Source organism: Bos javanicus, chromosome 29 (genome assembly GCF_032452875.1).
Source record: "Bos javanicus breed banteng chromosome 29, ARS-OSU_banteng_1.0, whole genome shotgun sequence".
Taxonomy (NCBI): domain Eukaryota; kingdom Metazoa; phylum Chordata; class Mammalia; order Artiodactyla; family Bovidae; genus Bos; species Bos javanicus.
Window position 1 is genome coordinate 50,391,286 of NC_083896.1, and position 20,104 is coordinate 50,411,389.

Here is a 20,104-nt window from a genome sequence, read left to right on the forward strand (position 1 = left end):
CCGCGGTGGGCCCTGTGTTCAGGGCAGCAGGAATTTGATCATCTGTGTGGGACAGGCAGGGTCTCCCTGGGTGAGAGGCTGGGATCGGGCCTCTGAAGGGCTCCAGGGAGACCTGGAGCAGGGAGCCTGACCCGGAGCGGGGAGCCGCTGCCCCAGCTCCACGTCTAGGTGCTGGGGTGTGGAGCGGCCAGCGCCAGGCTCGAAGCTGAGCCGCGGCTCCTGGAGGGAAAGACGGGAGGGAACCCGGTGCAGCAGGAAGGCCCCGGGCGGGCCCGCTCCCCAGCTTGAGGTTTTTCTCGTCGACCTGTCTTGACTCTTAAACCACCAAACCCACTGGATCTGGAGAATTGCAGACCTGGGAAATGCTGGAGCCTGAGACAGACACAGAAAGGGAACCACGGTCCCAGGGTGGCGAGCTGGATGGCGATACTGGGTGTTGGTGTGACAGTTCTGTAAGACATGTTTGGGAAGGGCATTTATTCATTAAGTGGACACTTTGAATAACTGTTTGGAGTAGAACTTGAAAAGCACTCTAAAAATAGCAGACTTCATTTGAAGTTCACGACCAGCCTGTGGAAACACGGATTCATTGAACACACTTGAGGGCAGCACGCTTGGAGAGCGCTTCCCGTTGGCTGTTTTCAGGCACACTTGGCGTTTCTTTCGACTGTCTCCTCAGCACTGTCACAGGCCCTGGTGCCCACTGTGCCGTCTGCACCAGGCTCTCGTGTGCCCCCTGCGTGTACAGGAAGGACGCCCGCGGCCGGCGGGGCCCAGGCCCAGGCCCTGTGTGGACCGCCGCAGGTGGAGGGCCAGAGGCCGCGGCCACCTGCTCTGGAGGCCTCTGTCAGCGGTGATCATGACCCCTGGTAGACGCAGTCTGTCACGTGACCTAGGGTGCACTGTGTGCACGCGTGTGGTCTGTGCTCCCGCCGCGTGCAGTGTCGGGGCAGGGATGGACGCAGCCTGACCTGGCCTTGCAGCCGCTGCTGTTGGGACGGGCCTGGGCCAAGCACAGCCCCGCCTGGGGGTCCATGGGTCCTGGGCGGTCCTCTGCAGTCCCTGGTGGCCGCTGTCCACAGTGAAGGGGGCGGCACGGGGGCCCCTGCTGCTCTGGGGCAGTCCCTCCCCACCCCTCCCGCCCCGGCCTCCCCTCGCGGGGGGCCCCACACCCCTTCCTCTCTCTGAGCCCCTCCCTGGCCTGGCTATGGCTTCCCGGGCCCCCTCAGAGTTCGCCGCGGAGCTCGGGACCCTTGCCTTTCACATCCTCCGCTCCCGGAACCCACAGTGGTGAGGCGTGTCAGTGCGTGAGGGGAGGCTTTTCCCAAATAGAAGTCCAGTCTCGCGTCCCTCCTCGGGCCGAGCCTTCCCCTGCGCCTTCGTGGCGCCTGCCAGGAGCTGCAGGGCCTCGGGGCTGCTGTGCGGGGTGTCCAGCCCACGGGCCCTGTTGGTCCCAGGCCGACGGCAGGGGCTCCGGGGCCAGGCCCTGTCTCCTCAGCCCCTCTCCCCGGCCGGGCCCGGGACGCGGAGGCGTGGAGACGGTGGAGGAGGGCGTGAACGGCAGGAGGGTGGGTCTGTTCTGGCTCTGCAGCCCCATGGCCGTGTCACTCGTGTGAGTGTGACCCCATCTGGGGTGGCCGCTTCCTGGGTGCTATCCCAACAGCCGTTCTCTTTGCCACTTGTTTTCAGGAAACCACGGCTGGGACACCGGGTCCTGCGCCTTCTCTCCCTGGCTGGCTGGCGGCCGGGCCTCCATGGCTGCGGCTCCCCGTCCTCTCTGGCCCTCCGTTTGCTGAGTGGAGCGTCACTCCGTCGCGGTGTTTCTCGTCAGTGGGGCTGAGCCTGCTTTGACATCTTTATTACCTTTTTTCACGAGCCTTCCTCTGGGAACTGCTCGGCAGGGTCTCGGGATGCTCTTGGGGTTCACGTGCTTGCTGCAGGAAAAGGGTTTTGCTTGTCCCTTCCTTCAGCCGCACTCACCGTGCCGAGGGACCTCCTCCAGGAGGCAGAAGCTGCGCCTCACGCGTGGAGCGAGACCTGGGAGCAGCTGGTGCTTGGTGCCTTGTTTGCGCAGCGGGAAGATTTCCTTTTCTTCCCACAGCCATGCTTGCCGGATCACCGTCCTTGCCGTCGCCACCTGCGTTCTGCTCCTATGGAAAATGCTCCCCCACGTCGTGTATCCTGGGGCCCCAGGCAGTTCAGAAGCTCTGCCAGCCGGGAGCTCCCTGGACCGCCCCACAGCTGTCCCATGGGGCGGGGGTGCGCTGGGAAGTGCTGGCCGATCTCTGCCCCAGCCCACCCAGCCTGCTCTGCAGGCCTCTGGGCTGGTCAAGGGGCACCCAGGAGGCGGGCTGACCTGCCTCGCGGTTCTTCGGGCCGGGGCTGGGATGGGGAGGCTGGGGAGCTCTTTCCTGCACTTGCTGGAGGAGGCGGGAGGCTCCTCAGGCTGAAAGCGCCGCCTGTGGCTCCTGAGTCCACCAGAGGGCGCGCTGGACATGCAGGACTCCGGAGCCCCGGGGCGGCAGCCACAGCGCGGGGCGGGCAGAGCGGTCTCCCTCTGCAGGGAGCGGGGGCGCGTCCACGCGGGCTGCGGAGCGCTGCCGCTCCATCGGGTGGGTGTGGCACGGGGTGGGTTTGGTGGGAAGGTGGGAGCCTCGAGCTCCGGGGCCTGCACCGGACTCCCGTTCCCACCTGCGTGGGGCAGGGGGCGCTCCCGGCAGCATCAGTGTCTCAGTGTGAATGTCTGAACGGGGAAGCAGGTGTTCGGTCTTCGAAGGCCCTACTGCTGGCCTCCTTCATTGTGTCTTGCCCCCTCCTCGCCCCCACTGGGATCCTGTTTGAGGGGTTCTTGGCAGCTTGTGAGCACCCCCTGCCTGGAAGCACCCTTCAGGTGACGGCCCTCAGGGGCACGTGTCCATACTGTGCCCCGTGCTCTGGGGAGCCCTGGCCACCACCAGGGGCTGGCTGCAGTGACTGCCCGTGTTTGAACAGCTAAGGGCCACCAAGGCCAGGGTCTGTGTTTTGCCGCTCACTGACCTTCAGTGAAGTTTTTGTCAATACTTCCTAGACGCCTCATGAAAACACAGCCCCAGGCAGAGCGCACCGTCCACCGCACCCATTCTGCCACTATGCCTGAGACCGGGGCGGGTCATCCAGCATCAGGGACCCCGCCTGTGTCCCAGCAGCGGGGGCGGGGCCTCCCTGAGCCACAGGGCGCTCCTCCATGTGGTTCAGAATTCCGAGGGGGGCGGTGGCTGGTGGCGGCGTGGTCCTGTGAAGGCAGGGTGCCCAAGGGGCCGCGAGCACGAGGCTCCCCGGGGCCCCTTTCTGGGCGGATGTGGGTGCGCCTGCTCCCTGCACGTCCTGCCCTTCCTGTGCAGGCAGGAGCCTGGGTTCCCAGCTCCGGCTGGCTCCGGCTGGGGAGTCCAGGGGATGGCAGACCTGTGCTCTGTCCTGGCCTCTGGGCACGTCTCTGTGAAAACACAGGTGTCCATTCGGAGGCCTTGGGCAGGGCCTTGGGTTTAGCCCACAGCCTTGGACAGGATGCAGGCAGCCCACTGACCCTCAGGGCTGGGTCCCAGGGTTCTCTGACTGGTATTTGAGGATGAGGGATGGAGGGAGGGGAGTCGGGCAAGGCTGAGCTGTGACGGGACACTGTTGAGATGAGTTGTCTCTGAGGCCCACCAGCCCCATAGGCAGGGTAGGCCAGCCTCCGTGAATCTGCCTGAACTGGGTGGGAAGCCTTGCCCACAGGTGGGCGGAGGAGGGGTGTGGGCAGCTTGTGAGCACCCCCTGTCTGGAAGCACCGCTCAGGTGAGTGGCAGCTGAGGGGGGGCTGTCAGAAAGGGGAGAGCCCAGGGGCCCCATTGGAGGGGAGCAGGGGCTGCCTGCCAGTGTCCTGTCGTGTTGGCCCCTTTGCCTGAAGAGAGCGGATTTGCACTTGTGTGTTGAATCTGCTCCCTCCCCAGCCCCCCTGGAATGAGAGCTGAGGGCTCTGGAAAGGCAGAGACCGATGGGAACAAAGTGGGGAGACAGCAGAGTCAGAAGTTGGAAGGCTGGTGATCAGGTGGGATGCAGGCATGAGGAAGCGGAAGCCTAGGAACCTAGCATGGTTCCCAGGGCTGTGGGACCTCGGGACCTTGGAGGGGCCGGTTGGTGGTCTGGAGGTGCACGGCAGCAGCTGGACAGCCTGCTCCCTCCTGCTTGCCTCGAACCCAAGTATCGCTTTCCTGAGAGTGCGTGTCCCGGGACCGCGCCAGGGCCTCCGCCATGCAGACAGAGCCACGAGCATGGTTCCCAGCCCAGCCTGTGTCCAGGGCCCTGGCGCCTGCTGTCCACTCCCCAGGCGGAAGGACGGGGTCTGACCCGCCCAGAAGAGCCCTCCAGACACTGGACAGTGGAGGGGTGAGCATGCCCCTGCGTGCAGCCTGAACCAGCCCCGTCCCCCCTTGCCCCCACTCAGCCCTCCACACAAAACTGTCAGTGAGCTCTTTAGTGCCCATCTTTAAATATGAGTGGATGGCCAGGGAGCAGCCCATGTTTCATGGACTGTGTGAACAGGAAGGCAGAGACCAAAACCAATAGAAAAAGAGGAAGCAGACTGAACAAACAGATGAGCTGGCCCTGTCGTTCATCTCCTGAGAGACTGCAGAGCACGGAGGACCCCCCTGGCAAGTAAGAACCAACCAGTGGAGAAAAGGAATGTCCAGAGAATTAACAGGAGTGCTTGGAGGCTGGAGGTGTGATGACAAAGTGAAATCCTAGTAAAGGAAGAGGCGGTAGTTGGGTGTATTTCCCAGCAGGGCCAGAGCGTCAGCTATGGACACCAGGTTGGCGGTGGTGAAGGTGTCAGCTCATCGGTCAGGGGCCCTGAGCCACGGCGGGGTTCCAGAAGAGGGGCTTTGAAGCAACTTGGAAAATTTCTAGAATCACAGGAAGTGAGTTGAGATTGAGTAGGCTCACCCCTTGCCCCAGAGTGCAAACTTCTCCGCTCCCACCAGGAAACACGAGTGGGACTTTCAGAGCATGGGATAAGGGAAGGATTTCAGAAACCTTCAGAAGGGAACAGAGCAAAACTAACCAGGAATCTGAACAAAATCCAACCCGGAAACTAAAAAACAAGGAATTCCAACGTGGAAGTCGTTTCACATCAGCCGAACTAGTAATCCAACGCAAGGACAGAATAAAACATTTTTTCACTTGCAAATTCTGGAAAAAGTAGTCCTCATCCGCCTCCTATTGGGAAACTAACTGCTGAGGAGACCCAGCACCAAAGGGAGAGGAAGGGGGTCCTTGGAGGCCGCGCAGCCCAGCAGGCAGCTGGGGGCGGAAGGGGAGACTTTCCTCCCAGGCTCCCCGTCAGGACCTGCCTGGGAAGTATCGAGGTGGCTGCAGGTTCTGTCAGAGGAGTTTGATCCTTGCTGGGGGCATGTCCTTAGATCTCCCCTCAACTCACGGTGGGATTACCTCCCACCAAAGCTGTCGTAAGCTGAAAATATGGAAAGCTGAAAAGGCATTCAGTGCATCTGACCTCCTCACCTGCTTCAGACATGCCCAGAACTTGCACAGCAGCCTCCACGGGGCCAGACCATCTCACACAGAGCCCTGCGAGCGCCCCTGGGGACAGGCCCGTCCTGGGCGCGACGGCCACAGCGGGACAGCGGCCCGGCGGGGGGGCAGGTGCCGCCGGGTTCGCCTGCACACCGTGCGTCCGCAACAGGAAGCTGCTCCACCCGCGTGGTGCGCCTCGGGCGCCCCTGGGTTGCGGGGGGCTCTCCCGGACACTTGACGGGGTGTCCCTGGAGGCGGTGGGGGCCAGCCTGGCGTGCTCACCATCGGGGGAGGGGGTGTCACTCTGCACCCCCGCTGAGCTCCCAGCCTGTCTGCTCTCGGGGTCCTTTCCACTCGGGAAGCTCCCCTACAGCCCTGCATGAGCAGTGGACCTCGTCCATCCCTCTCTGACATTTGTCTCAGGGAAGTCTGTTTCTTGATTGGATTCCAGCATTTTAGATTCGGGGAAGTCCCAGTGTCTGTGCTTGAGTGCCTGTAGGGGTCGGGCCCCGGGCGGGGGAGGCGGCTCCCCCAGCCTCCTTCCTGTGCGCTGCTGCTGCTAAGTCGCTTCAGTCGTGTCCGACTCTGTGCGACCCCATAGGCGGCAGCCCACGAGGCTCCCCCGTCCCTGGGATTCCCCAGGCAAGGACACTGGAGTGGGTTGCCATTTCCTTCTCCAGTGCCTGGGCTAAATGTTGCCTCCAACGTTTTTATACCAGCAGGGAGGGCGGGGTGACTTGGCAGGATCCACCTCAGCCTTTTCTTAGGCAGCCTGGGCTCTGTGCCTGCTGGGCTTAGGAAGGCTTGTGGGGAGAGACAACAGTCCCTGTGCCCAGGCCAGCGCTTTGGGGGGTTCAGGAGTGGCGGCTGCGTGACCTGGGTGCCCCGTAGGCAGCGGCGGCCCAGGAGCCAGGGGGCAGTTGGCTTGGCTGGAACCTCACACAAAGCTGACAGCCTGTCCTGTGTTCGTGCCGCGCTCCCGGCCCCTAGCCTGCGGGGTGCAGCCTGCCTCCCCGCTCCCGTCCAGGCGCTCTTCCCACCTGGCTACCCCCTGCTCCAGCGTCCAGGCGTTGCCCAGCTGCCCCTGGCAGCCGGGCCCAGGGGGGCACTCTGCCCCAACCTGCATGTCTTCTCTGCCCTCCTTGGCGGGCGGTCCGGGGCTAGGGGGCTGACACGGGACAGATGCAGAGGGAGCCCAGCGCTCAGCCTCTGGCGGGCGAGGCTAGCGGGTCTCCTGTTTGCCTGGGCTGCATGAGGTGGGGCGCTGCCCTTCTCCCTGCTAGTGTGAGGAGCCCTGGTGGCCTGGGGCTTCCTCCTCCTCTGGAGAAGGAGCGCAGGGCCAGGAGGGAGGCAGGTGTGGCCCTCGCACTTCCCAGTGATTCACCTGCCGCCCGAGCAGCAGCAGGGCTGTTGGTGAGGCCCGCCTCTCCCTGCCCAGGGCAGCCGCGCTCTTGCCAGGAGTAGAAATTCACATCCCTCAGTCCCGGGCCTGCCCTCCTGGAGGTGTGAGCGCCCCGGAGCCCGCGGTGGCAGGGTCATATGTGGACCTTGTCTCGGCTCTGCCTCCGCCTCCTGCACCGTGAGATGGGGCATCAGGTCAGGTGAGCGGGCCTGGAGAGGGGAGCACCGGGATGGGGCGGGGGGTGGCCAGGCCTGGGGCTGGCACGAGGGTGTTGCCCTGGGCAGCGGAGGCCCAGGAGCTAGTGCCCGGAGCTCCCGGCCATCGAGGTTCCAGCTGGCTCGGGGCGGAGCAGAGACGCCACGGGAGGTGCGCCTCCTGCCTCCTCCCACTGGGGGCCGTGGGCTGGGGGCCTCTGGTCTCAGGAGGCTGTTTCTGTGCGGGCCGCGAGGCAGTCACTGCAGAGGACCCCCCACCCACCCACCTTCCACCCCCACCTCTCCCTGGTGTGTGTGACCTCTCCTTGGCTCCAAGCTGGTTTCTTTGAGTGGATCTCTAGCTTTCCGCTCTGAGATCCAGCGTGGTGACCACCCCCGTACCACCACCGGTAGCATCAGCTGCGACATTTAGCAAGGCGTCCCAGCCCTTCTGACTGAAACCACAGAAGCCCCTGTTTCACTCGCAGGGCCTTGAACAGGGACTCCGTCCACCTGCCCAGCCTCGAGCTCACCAGGCTGCTGGCACCTCTGGATGTGGCCCCAGTGGTGTGGCTGCCGTGAGGGGTGCCCAGGGGCCTGTGTGTGTGGGGGGAGCAGGTGGTCTTGGGGCTCTGAGGACAGACACAGGGCAGGCCTGGGAGGAGAGGCCCCCAAACCTTTGCCTGTCTTTGAAAACCCAGATGAAGCTCTTTGGCATTGTGAAATAGATCGGTCAGAGAAAAGGGGTTGGAGAAAGTGGTGACAGAGCCTGAAACCATCTCCAGCCTGGAAAGAAGGCGCTCCAGCACGGTCATCCTGTTCTCTCTCGTGCGATGAGTGACTGGCTCTTTGCAGCAGGACACGCGAAGGGAAAGCACTGCAGCTCCAAACGCACAGGTGGCGGGTTTCAGGTTAGCGCCCTGTGCCCCTCCGAGTCGTGGAGCCGGAAAGGAGCTGGCCCTCTGGTGCCCCCTGGCCTCTGGCACCTCTTGCCCTTGGACGCCCTTTGCTTGGAGTCCTCGGCAGGGGCCCCTTGGGCCGTGGCTTCTCTGGGGCCCGAGGGACCCCCTGCAGGGGCGCCAGCGAGAGTCCCTGCTTTCCTGTGGGTGTGTGGCATGTTTGCCTCCGGTCAGCTTGCAGAGGTGTAATTTACATTCCACTGAGTCTGAAGGTAAGCTTTGTTTAATTTTGACAGATACGCGTAGTCTCTGACTTCCCACAAGGCTGATCTAGAACCTTGGACGGCCCTCGCCACACCCTCAGGGCTTAGCACCCACTGAGCTGCCGCGGGCCTCAGGTTCCGACCTGAACCCGTCTAGAGGGGACCCTTGAGTGTCCAGTGTGCAGGGTCTGCCCTTGGAGCCTGCTGCAGGGAGACTCACCCGCGCTGTGCAGAGCTGTCCTCTGTCCTCTGGTGAGGCGCAGCCTCGCACACAGGAGGCCCAGCTGGCCCCGCCCTTCCCGCGCGTTCAGACCAGGATCGCGCTGCCGTGAGCACCCACGGTGTCTCCGTGTGCCTGGCGCCTTCGTCCTTCTGCCCAGGGGAGCAGGTGGCTGGTCCCCGGGGAGGTGCATGTGGCCTGTGGAGGCTCACGTCTGTGTCCGCACGTGCTGTCTGGCCCTGTCGGCCTCCGTGGTCTGATTCTGACCGTCCTGGTGTGTGGGTGCAGCTTCTCTGGGGGCATGTCTGTCACCATGTCCTGCCCATTTTCAGTTGCATTTTGAGAGCGCTCTGTCTGTTGGGGAGGGAAGTCCTGGGTCAGTACCCGATGCTTGTCTTTTCATTCTCTCATGGGGTGCAGAAGTCCTTGCTGTGGATCGTGTCCAGCTGCTCATCACTGTCCGGGGACTGGGCCCTGGCGGCTTGCTCTGTTATGTGCAAGGACTGAGCATTGGCTCCTGCTGCTTCTGGACAGGATGCCCAGTTTGCTGCATGCTCCTTTCTGCACACCTGGGGCCAGCCTCCTGAAGGGGTCAAGGGCAGGCAGGCAGGGTGTCCGGGTGGACATGGGCACCTGACTCTGTCTTTGCGTTCTTTACTGGAGCTCACTGACTCGATGGACATGAGTCTGAGCAAGCTCCGGGAGTTGATGGACAGGGAAGCCTGGCATGCTGCAGTCCATGGGGTCGCAAAGAGTTGGTCACGACTGAGCGACTGCACTGAGCTTACCAGAGCTCAGGAAGGTAGGGGGCGAGGAGAGACGCATCCTGACACCAGCCACAGGCCTGTAGAGGGGGGCCCGTGGTCCCGGAGGGTGGCAGCTCCTTCCCTGTGCCCATTCACAGCACCCTCAGGGGCCAGCAGGGTGTCAGGGGTGCCCTGGGAAAAGCCTGGGCCAGGGGTGGGAAGAAAGGGCATGGTTGCCCTGCAGCTGTACTCACACTCCCACTCACACACACCGCTTCCCTGTGTAGACGCGCACACACGTTCCACCTGTACAACCCTAGAGGAGTCCGTGGAGGCTGGACGGTCCAGATGCTTGTCTTGAAAATAAATACGCGGGTGGCTTCCGGCCTGGAGAACTGCTTTGCCCACTCGGGGAGGCGTGTTTACGTATCTTTACGTAGACACACGTGCCATCTGCCATGTGCGGTGTGGTTAGGGCTTGGTTTCCTGGTGTGCGGTGGTCTTGAGAGGAGCTCGGCGGTCGGGAGGACTGTCCGGACCCCGAGTGCGGGGCGCTCACTGCACGGGCTTCTGGCGCAGGGGCGCCTCTGTTCCAGCCCTGCCATCCCCCTGCCTCCTGGCCTCTGCGGAGGCCTGAGCTCTCCAGACTCACCTTCCAGCACAGCAGGCTGCTCTCTGTTCTCCTGAAAGTCCGCCTGCAGGAACGGGGGCCTTGAACTCATGGTGGCATCTTGCCTGCGGTCTTACCAAGGAAGCGGGCAGGGTGATTTGTCAGGGGCCCCGAGGCCCTCCTTCATCAGCCTGCGTCAGTCTGCCCCCAGGGCACTTGGGCCGAGCGTGCACATTCTGTGTGCTCATGGGTGCCCTCCTGGCAGCGGGGCCTGGGCCCAGCCCCTGGTTGTTGATGGTGAAGGGCTTGGGGGGCCGTGGGAGCAAGGTCCAGGGCGTTGTTTGTGTCCTGAAAGGCCCTCTCCTTGGGGACAGCAGCCCTCGGGGATGGGCTCTGAGCTCTGGGCTCCTGGCGGGGTCCTGGGTGTGGGGGTGCAGACGCCCAAGCGTCCTGAACACGGGGCACCTGACGAGGGCGGCTTGTGCTCCAGGGCACGAGGTCCACCCGCAGCGCCGGCTGGGGGACGTCCCCGGGCGCTCTGGGCATCACTCGGCTGGGTGGTGCCTGGGAGGCCTGTTCGCCCGCTGCCGGCAGCCGCGTGGGTTGTTTCCAGTTTGTGACCTGGCAGGCAGGTTTCTGTGTAGTCCTGAGCTTGCTCTCGCCGGGGCGAATTGCCTGGTGGGGTCTGAGAATGCTGGGCCGCCTTCCCCTGGGCCGGGCCCACCAGCCCTCTCTTGCTCGCTGCAGCCTCTAAGTGTGGGGGCCTCTTGTGTTCAGCCTGGTGGCCGCGTGGCCCCTCGCGCTGACCCCTCTGCTCTGCCTGGAAGGTCCCTTCAACCCTTGTCCCTGATGTAGGAGGAGCTGGCTCTTCCGGGTGGAGGCGGGCTGGTGGTCTTCCCAGGAGGCGGACGCAGCCCCTCCTCTCACAGCCGGTCCCTCCAGCTCCTGCTGCGGCACCTTCTGTCGTCGCCGCTGTGTCTGCAGTGTTCGGCCTGCCTTCACCTCCATCCAGGGTACTTTTTGTCTCAGATATTTCAGTTTCTACAAGTTCAACTGGGATCTTCAGAAAACACTTTTTAAAATCTCCTTGTAACGTGTCCGGTGTTCCTCTTGTCTCTGGAGCAGGTGGGGCACAGTCATAGTGACCCCGACACCACTGTCTTCTCACTGTCTCCCTGAGCCGTCTTGGGGTTTTTTTTGATCGATTGATTTGATTCCTAGTGTGGCTCAGACGGTAAAGCATCTGCCTACAATGCGGGAGACCCAGGTTGAATCCCTGGGTCAGGGAAGGTCTCCTGAAGAAGGAAATGGCAACCCACTCCGGTATTTTTGCCTGGAAAATCCCATGGATGGAGGAGCCGGTGGGCTGCAGTCCACGGGGTTGCACAGAGTCGGACGTGACTGAACGACGTCCCTCGCGTTGTTTTCCTCCTTCTTGAGGTTGGTGGTTTCTGATTGAACAGAAAACCTGGCAGCTTCACCTCGGCTGCTGTTCGTCTGTGTCCTTCAGTCGCTAAGTCGCGTCTGACTCTGACCCCGTGGACCGTGGCACGCCAGACTCCTGTCCTCCACTGTCTCCCAGAGTCTGCTGAAGTTCATGTCCACTGAGTCAGTGATGCCATCCAACCATCCTGTCCTCGGCCGCCCCCTCCTCCTGCCCTCGACTTTCCCAGCAGCAGGGTCTTTTGCCTTGTTTGTTGCTGGGTATCTCTGTGTGTCTGTAAGTTGCTTAGACTCAGGTTGGAAATGACTGACTGCTCTCAGTCTTGCGTCTGTTCTGTGTTGGTGGGGTTATGATACTATTTCATATCTGGCCAGTTTTTCTTACCACTGACCTCGAGTTCGCCACTGTCCCGCTCTGGTTGGGGGGAAGGAACTCGTTTTAGGCCCTTTCGAGCCTTGAGGTCGGCCGCGCCGATCCTCCTGGGTGGGGTGTTGTCCTGGAGCATGTGTCCTGGTGGGCTTAGCCGGGAACCCGAGGGCCCGCAGCACGTCTGCACGGCACTCGGCATCCCGTCCCCCTGGTGCGCTGCCCATGATCTCTGCCCATTCGGCCTCCCGGACTCGCTGCTGGGGCTCCTCAGCGGGGTCCCCTCCCCGCCGAGCGGGTCCTCGAAGGCAGTGGCCAGGCACCACCGCAGGCCCTCGCTGGTCGCCTTCCTGCTGAGGAGCCCGGAGGAGGAGACACTGCCCGGCCGACTCAGTGAGGCTGGGACAAGACCCCAGCAAGAAGGCAGGGCTCAGCACAGTGCCCTCCGTGAGCACCGCGGTAAAGCTTCCTCAGCCTGGGAGTTGGCCAAAGGCTTCGTGGCCCTCTGTCCATCCGTGCGGCCCTGGTCTGGGAAGCCCCGCCCTCTCTGCTTCTCTGCCCCACGTGTCTGCAGCCCCAGCTCTGTTCTTGCGTTGGCTGTGGCCGAGACCCTGGGCCCTCCAGCGGGCCGTCGCGGCCCTCGCCAGGCCTTCTTTGCCGTCCAGGGCACCATCCCTCGCGTCCTCCAGCGTCTGAAACCAGTTGCTTCTTATGTTGTATCCAGTCTGCGGTTGTTGATGGTGGAGGGCGAGTCCAGCGTCGGTTACTCCCAGTGGAGAAAGGTCTTCATTCCCTTTTCATTAAAAACCACAAGCCCTCCCCTCTCCTGTCTCCCCGGCGCTGCCGGGGTGTCTCCTCTCGTCTGGACTTCATTTAGGAGCTCCCGTTTCTGGTTCTTATTGGCCTTTTTGTCTGTCTGTTCAGTTCTTCCTTTAATTCTATTTCTGAGAGTTCCAAACTTGATTTATCGAGGTGTGGGTTTCGTCTGCTTGTGTGTGTTTTTCTGGATTGTGGTAATTATCACCCTTCCTTGTTCTTTCCATTCTTGTTGGACTTAGCCTTGAAGCTTTGCCCACTTGCTCTTACGTGAACCACATGTTCTGGCGCCTTCAACCAGGGTTCGGGCTCTGCTGCCTTCACAGCTGGGGCGCTGTGAGTGGGAGGGTTGCAGACAGGTGGGGAGGAGGTGGGCATGGTCTCCGGGGGCGGGCCACAGGCGGAGGCGTCAGGGTGCACGCACGCCGGGCTCCATGTGGATGCCGTGTCCGCCGGGCGGGGACGCAGACGTGGAGGTGAGCGTGCACACCCATGCCCTCGCTCTGCCAGCCCAGAGCGCCCAGGAAGGGGACTCCCCGGCGGCAGGGTGGCCGGGTCAGGTCTCAGTCTTCCAGAGGAAGTGGCAGTTCTCATCCTGTGGCGGAGAGTTGGAGGCAGCCTCTGCTCAGTTGTACCAGCTGCCTGGCAGGCCACATCCTCCCCACCCAGGGCTGCCACGGCCCATGCTCCCCGGGTGAGCACGGTGCCTGGGTCCTGCCCTGGTCCTCACGTGTGGTCGGACAGCCAGCCTGCTCCACTGTGTGTGGGGTGGTCCTTCCGGGGGCTTTGCCACAGCGCAGAGCTGGCTTGAGCCTGGGTGAATGCTTGGCTCTGTGGGATGTGGCCGCAGGGCAGAGAGTCCGGCTAAGGCCGCGGTGTGGGGGCCTGGCCGCTCCGGAGCCATGCTTCTGCTGGATGGGGCTGCTGCTGAGTGCAGGCCAGCCCCGTGCTGACAACGAGCTGGGCCTGTGGCCAGAGGCTGGAGCCCAGCCGGGGTCGTCCGGTCGGACGGTTGCTTTTCTAGTCCTTGACGGTCCTGTGTGGGGCCCGCGTGACGAAGACCTCGGTCACACCCTCTCGTGCCCCCTTGGGAGGCCTCTGGCAGTGTCCACGGGGCCTGCCACCCTCTTCCTCGTGCCCACTTGGCACCTTGTCTTCCCAAGACCGTTGGGCTGGAGATGCTGCCTGCCTGCCTCCGCGCTCTGCAGGTGCACAGCCCACCTCTCCCTGCAGCCCTGTCTGTCCAGAGCGTCCCCGGCTGCATCAGAAGGGCCCCCTGACAGGTTCCCTCTGGGGCCACGCTGACCCCGCGGCAGTGGCCTCGCCCCACACAGCGCCTGAGCGGCGCCACTTTGAAAGGCGACTGAGACGTCCCCTCAAGTAACCGGACTTGGCCGGCCCTGCCTGTAAAAGGAGCAGCTGCTGTCCCTGCCCGGCCGGGGCCCGGCCGCCCTCCCCGCCCGGCTTGTCCTCATTGGCCGGCGTGGCTGGCTCCCAGTCAGGGCTGCGAGGGAGGCAGGGAGCCTTGGGGCCGGGGCGCCTGCTTCCCCGGCCCGCTCCTGTGCTGCCCGCCATGCTTGGAGACCACAGTGGTCTCCCCGCGGACCGAGCTCTGCTCAGCCCGCCCCCCAAGGCCGGGCTCAGCTGCAAGACAGTGCTTCAGGCAGTTGGCAAAGTGCTCAGGTGAGCGTGGCAGGGCCGCGGGCGTTGGAGGGTCCCTCCTCCCACCCCGGGGCTATCTGGGGAGGAGTGGCCGTCCCCCCAGTCAGGTCTCCATGTTGTGCAGACCCCGCCTGGGCTGGGGAGCACATGGGCCCGGGGCGGGAGTAGCTGGGCATGCTCAGAACTTTGTTTGGAGTGAGGTTCTCCCTAGACTTCAGCCCTTCCTGCTGTCTGTGGGAGGCAGGAAGCCCCCAAAGCGGGTGTTCAGCTCAGAGGGTCTGGGTGAGAACAGGGGGCCCCTGAGACTGGCGTCTGCCTGCGGTGAACCGTGCCCGTGGCAGACCTGTGTCGTGCCCTGCTGAGCCCCCTGGACCGTGCCTTCGCCACCCCGGGTCCCCGGGCAGGGTGACCGGAGTCTGTGACGAGCGACCTTGTCCGGAGCCTGCCCTGGTCGTGTCTGCCGTGGGCCCTCTTTCCTCACCTCCCTCAGTTGTTCCACAGAGCCTCCAGTGTCCCACGTGAGAGGCTGGAGCGTCTCCAGAGCCTCTTCTGCATCAGGGTGGGAGCGGCTAGGTCGGGCATTCAGGAGAGCGTGGGGGGCTGGGGAGCGGGCCTCCCAGGCGGGGCGTCCATCCTGTGCTGCGTGCTCTGGGGGCCCGGCTCAGCCCCGTGGTTAGGGGGCCCTGGACACGCTGCTGGCGGGGTGGAGCACTGCCCTCCTCCCCCGGGAGCCGCAGTTCAGACGAGATCCAGCCGACCTCGACCCCCGTTTGCACGTCTTGTGTTTGCTTGTGATCTGGGTGCATCACGGCTCCGAAGGAAAACTCTATTTTGCTCTTCAGTTTCCATCTTTGATTGTAACCAGGCTCTGCAGGCCTCTGTGTGAGGGTCTGGGTGAGGCCCAGCTGTGGCTGCTGCTAGCCCTGGGGGAGGGACCACCGACCGGCTCCGTGACCCGCGTCCCTGGGTTTCTGTGGTTGCCACCCTCCTACCCCACAGGGCCACCCCCGGCCACCCCCCACCACGGAGGACTCCGCGGGGTCGTAAGCAGAAGCCCAGAGTGGGCTGCCGAGTGAGCCGCCGTGTAGAGGTGTGGGGAATGGCCACGCTGGCAGGGCCCCCTCCGGGACGTTGGCTCTGATCAGGAGCGGTGACGCCCCCAACAGTGCGGGGGGTTGCCGTGTGCACCCAGCGTGGCGGGGGCGCCCAGACCCGGAGTGGGCGCCAAGGAGAACAAGGGCAGGGCCGGCCCTCCGAGCTGTCTGGGAGAGAGAGGCCGAGGCCGAGGGGACCAGGAGGACTTCACACAAAGGTGGCGATTCAGCCAGGACCCAGAAGAGCAGCTCACCTCCCCGGGAGAGAAGTCCCGTGCATGCGGGCTCAGCACGGGGCGGCCCTGGAGGCTGCGGTGCTGGGTGGGGCCTCGCCATGAGCACCTGATGCACGAGGACTGGTCTTGGGGATCTCCGCCGTCCTCCGTCTGCCCGGCGCCTTCCCTCTCAGCCAGTCTCTTGTTTGGTGGGGACGCACAGCTTGTGAAAGCCCGCTCTGTTTCGGGTGCTGACCGCCTGGCCTCTAACCCAGAAGAGAAACGACTTCATGTCTCCCCACAGCGTCTGGTCGCTGCAGCCCGTGGGGATTTGACAGGGGTTCCGTGGGGGTCTTCCCAGCCTTCTGCCCCCATGTCCCTGCTCTAGAGAGGAAGGGGCCGGGCACCAGGGCCCGTGAGGACCCGTGAGAACGTGGCCGGGGGCAGGGTGGTCACCAGGTGTCGAGCGCAGGTGCCCAGGCCTGCTCGTCAGAATGTGGGGTCTTGGGAGGCAGGGCTCTCTGCTGGGCACCTCCTTCCTCGGATCGCCTGCCGCACTGCTCAGTGTGTCCAGGGCTTCCCTGTGGGGCCCACCCAGCACCCAGGTTTTACTCGGAGTCCACGTCCTTGCGTCTGCAGGAGGCTCGTAACCCAGCTCCCCTCCAGCCATGAGGCCGCGCCCAGGCCGCCCGCCTCCGTCAGGGCCTCCGCGTGCCCGTGCGCGCCCTGCTCCTGCGGCCCTCGGCCCAGGCCGCCCTGAGCCCCCTCCTGGGGAATGCGCTGGCTGCTCTGGCGTCTGTCAGCATCAGGGGAAGGCGGCGGGCCGGCCGGGCTCTGAGGGGAGAGGGGCGCCGCCCCCACTGTGTCCGTACCCCCAGTCCAGTGCCACCTTGCCAGCTCTGTGCCTGAAGGCCCCGGCCCCTCGCCCAGCACTGACGCCTGGAGGGGTGGTTTGTGGTAACACCTGAACTGCCTGCCGCTCCTGGACATCAGGACCTTGCCACAGGTGTCCTTGTGGTGGCCCCTGGGGTGGCCTTGCCTGGGGCCGAGCTGACCACGGTGCCTTTGGCAGGAGTTGATGAACGGAGCTGGCGGCGGCGGCGCTCGGCACCTGGGGGCCTCAGCTGGAGGGGCGTCCAGTGCCTGAGCCGACGGAGAGAACCGAGCCCGGCTCCAGGGTCACCGCGTGTTGCTGGAAGCCTGTGCCTGAGGGCTCGGCCTCCCGGCTCCAGGCCTTCCTCTCACAGAACGGACTGCACGGGGCGGAGGCGCCTGGGTGTGGCCGGCCCTGCCAGCCCCCAGCCCGGCCCCAGGCAGGCCCGGCCCTCAGTCCTGCGCCTTCTGGCCAGCGGCTGTCCTCATGGTGGTGTGTGTGCAGGGCACGGGTGTGCGCGGGGCGTGGGTACAGAGAAGGCCGGGCCTGCTTCCCTGCAGTGCTGGAGCCTGGGGCCCAGGGTGCTTCTGCCGGCTGGCTTTGGGAGGGCAGGTGCTGATGGCGGAGTGAGGGAATGGGGAGGCAAGGCCTCTGACCACGCAGACCATAGCCCAGGGCCCCCAAGGCCCATCTCATGGAGCACAAGCCCAGGTCCTCTGGGGGGCGTGTCCCCCCAGGAACCAGAGACGGAGGGCACCCCCAGCTGGAGGGGCCGACCATCTCCCTGGAAGGGACGTGTGGGCACAGGGACACCACACCCTGGGCAGGAGGAGACCCCGGGCAGGCCTGCGCAAGGCCCCTCGACACCCCTCCATGACACCCACTTCCTCTGCCCCTCGGCCCAGCCGCCCTTGTGAAAACCCGCAGGGGGAGGCTGCTGCGTGGAGCTCAGGGCGCGTGGGCGGGGCCATTGGGGGCTTCTGGCCGGGGCCCCCCTCACCCCAGCCTTTGCGGCTGATGGCAGCACCTTCCACCCCCCGCCACCACCTTGGGGTGGCTGGCCCCAGCCAGGTGTGCCACCTGGAGCAGAGGCGAGGGGGTCGGGCCAGCGGGGCCGGGCACACAGTGGACAGTTGCCTGGGGGCAGACACTCAGGGATGGGCAGAGCAGAGGGCCACTCGGGGTGGGAGGTGCACTCTGCGGGCTGAGCCCGGGAGCCCGGGGCTGTGGACACAGCACCGTCCAGGCAAGTGCAGGCTTCCCCCCGGGCGGTGGTGGCTCCAGGCTCAGACCCAGGCTCCGAACGCGCTCCACCCTCCGGTCTCCGCAGCCCCTCTGGGGCTTGGTCACTTCTGTGCCCCGGGAGGCCCATGTCCACACTTGTCCCCGTGACCCGCACCCCCAGGACTCCTGAGGTGCCCCGCGTGTGACTGTGTGTGTCCCCGTGACCCACACCCCCAGGACCCCTGAGGCGCCCCACGTGTGCCTGTGTGTGCTGTGTCTGCATCTGGGCCCAGCACAGGACCTCGTGGCCCCGCCCAGCGCTGGCCACTGCCGTGCCGCACCCGAGGCCGAGCACACGTTCCTTTTAAGGCAAAGATCTGCTGTGCGAAGCTGAGGGGAAAACATTTCCCTGGCATTCAGGGAGCATTTTTCCTTCCTGTTTCTCTTAAATAAACCACTAGCAACTTTTCAAAACAGAAGAACAAAAAGGGCAAGGTCAGGAGCTGCAGGCCTTCCATCCTGTGTGATCCCCTGACCCCTGTGCCTCGGTGGGGCTGGAGCGGGGGGCACACAGAGTGTCTTGTTGGTGCCCCATGCAGGGTCCACGGTGTGTCTCCCCCAGGCGCCCGGGCCCTCCGTCTGAGACCGGCCCCACCTGCTAGCCAGGCTGCGTCCCCCAGGCCTGTGGCTGCCCCTCGGGTGGGGGCCTCAGCGAGCATTTGCGCCCTCGGATGCCCCCGCCCCCATCCCAGATGGCCCTTCCTCAAGAGTCCACAGCTGAGGGCAGCCTTTTCTGGTCAGTGGACTCAGGACAGGCTGATGGACCGGCCATTTATTTGCTCAGAGTCGGGATGGTGCACTCGAGTGAGGGAAGAAGACGAGCGTCTGTTCTCAGGAACCTCCCCCACCCTCCTCGAAAGCCCGACCAGCCTTGAAACGTGGGTGGGAGCAGTGTGACCCCACGTCGGCCCCGGGGCCCTGCTCTGGACACGGCACACACTGGCTCCTTCTGCCCCAGCCTGCGGAAGACACGGGAACTCGGGTCTAACCCGGCCCAGGCTGGCGTCCCGGCCGTGGATCCGGCTGCTCCGTCGGGCGGTTTCCTCCCTGGAGGATGTGCCGCCCCTCCGTCTCGGGCCTCAGGCCGGGGGGAGGCCGGCTGTGGGCCCACCACCGTCCCCGCTGAGGTGGGGCTGGGGCTCCCTCAGTCCCAGGAGCGCTGGGTCTTGGTTCTCAGCGTCCAGAGGACACTTCAGAGGCGTGTGTCCTGTTATACGGCAGCAGACTCTCAGTGGATAAGAAAGAAAAACATTAGTGAGAAGTGGCCGTATCGTCAAATCTCTGTGACATCAGCTCGCGCCGACGTCTGTGCCTGGAACCACGTGGGGCTGCTTAGCAGGCGTGCGGGCAGGGGGCTGTGGGGACAGCAGGCCTCGGGGCGGCCTGGGGCACTGGCGCAGAGCAGGGCCTCAGCATGGCGGGCTGCTGGCCCCCTGTGTCGAAGGATACCCTGTGAGGCTGCGGGGCCGTGGTGTCACACGTTGGGGGGCGGTGAGCTGGCTCGTATGGCCACTCTCCCGACCTCGGGTGGGCTGCACGCCCCCTGTTGCCTCGGGTTCCAGGCTTGGGCCCTGACAGGGCAGGGAGGGCAGAGGCGCAGGGTGGCTTCCACCCACACCAGGGCCCCAGGAGCCGTAGCCCCTGAGCTGCCCCCCAGAGCCGGGCCTGCAGCCTCCACGCCTGCCTCCGCCGTGACCCCTGCCTCTCTTCTCTTCGCAGGAAGTCCAAAGCCAAGCCCAACGGTAAGAAGCCCGCCGCCGAGGAGAAGAAGGTGTACCTGGAGCCAGAGTACGCCAAGTCCAGAATCACGGACTTCGGGTTCAAGGAGCTGGTGGTGCTGCCCCGGGAGATCGACCTCAACGAGTGGCTGGCCAGCAACAGTGCGTGGGGGCGGGGCTGGGGCGGGGCAGGGCGGGCTCTCGTTTCCCCGGGGACCCCCGGAGCTGGTGCTCAGCATCTGCATGCACAAGCTGATTGAAGCTGAGGCACGGGATGGCCAACCCCGCAGGGCCTTGGGGTCCCTGCAGAGACAGGTACTCGGTGCGGGTCCTGGTCGCACCGGGGGCGGGACACCAGGGCAGGGGGAGGCTGCGGGACGCAAGCGTGGCAGCAGGGCCAGGATGGGGAGGGCCGCGGCCTGGGGGCGGCTCACCTGCACCTGCCAGCCAGGCTTGGCGCTCAGCTCACGCAACACCCCCCGCAGGGCCTTGTGCTGGCTCTCCTCAGAGGAGCGGTTGTCTCTGTGGCTGCGAGCTGGTGCTGCCGGCCATGTTAGTGGTGTCCCCGACCGGCTGGGGATGGTAAGAGCTGGGGTGTGAGGTTTTCTGCCCAGGCCTTCGTGGAGGGCACTTGGTCTCAGTGGCCAGGGGCACTCTGCCCAGCTCAGCACCGTGGCCCGTGCTGCCCGCCCTTGAGGGCAGTGCTGTGCTGAGGCTGTGGTCTCTGGTCTGGTCAAACCAGCCGCC

The 20,104-nt window shown here is 64.7% G+C and overlaps 1 protein-coding gene across 2 annotated transcripts in view; it reads left to right on the forward strand.

Moving 5' to 3' along the window:
• MOB2 (MOB kinase activator 2) overlaps positions 1 to 20,104 on the forward strand; it is a 52,643-nt gene that overhangs the window by 19,005 nt on the left and 13,534 nt on the right. Inside the window, exons 1-2 of one of the 2 annotated variants that reach the window (XM_061407448.1) lie at positions 14,023 to 14,193; positions 19,359 to 19,519. In XM_061407448.1, coding sequence (XP_061263432.1) covers positions 14,084 to 14,193; positions 19,359 to 19,519 — 271 coding nt within the window. In that variant the 5' untranslated portion in view covers positions 14,023 to 14,083. Of the gene's footprint in view, positions 1 to 14,022; positions 14,194 to 19,358; positions 19,520 to 20,104 lie in introns of those variants that run through there. The other variant, XM_061407449.1, reaches the window with a different exon arrangement.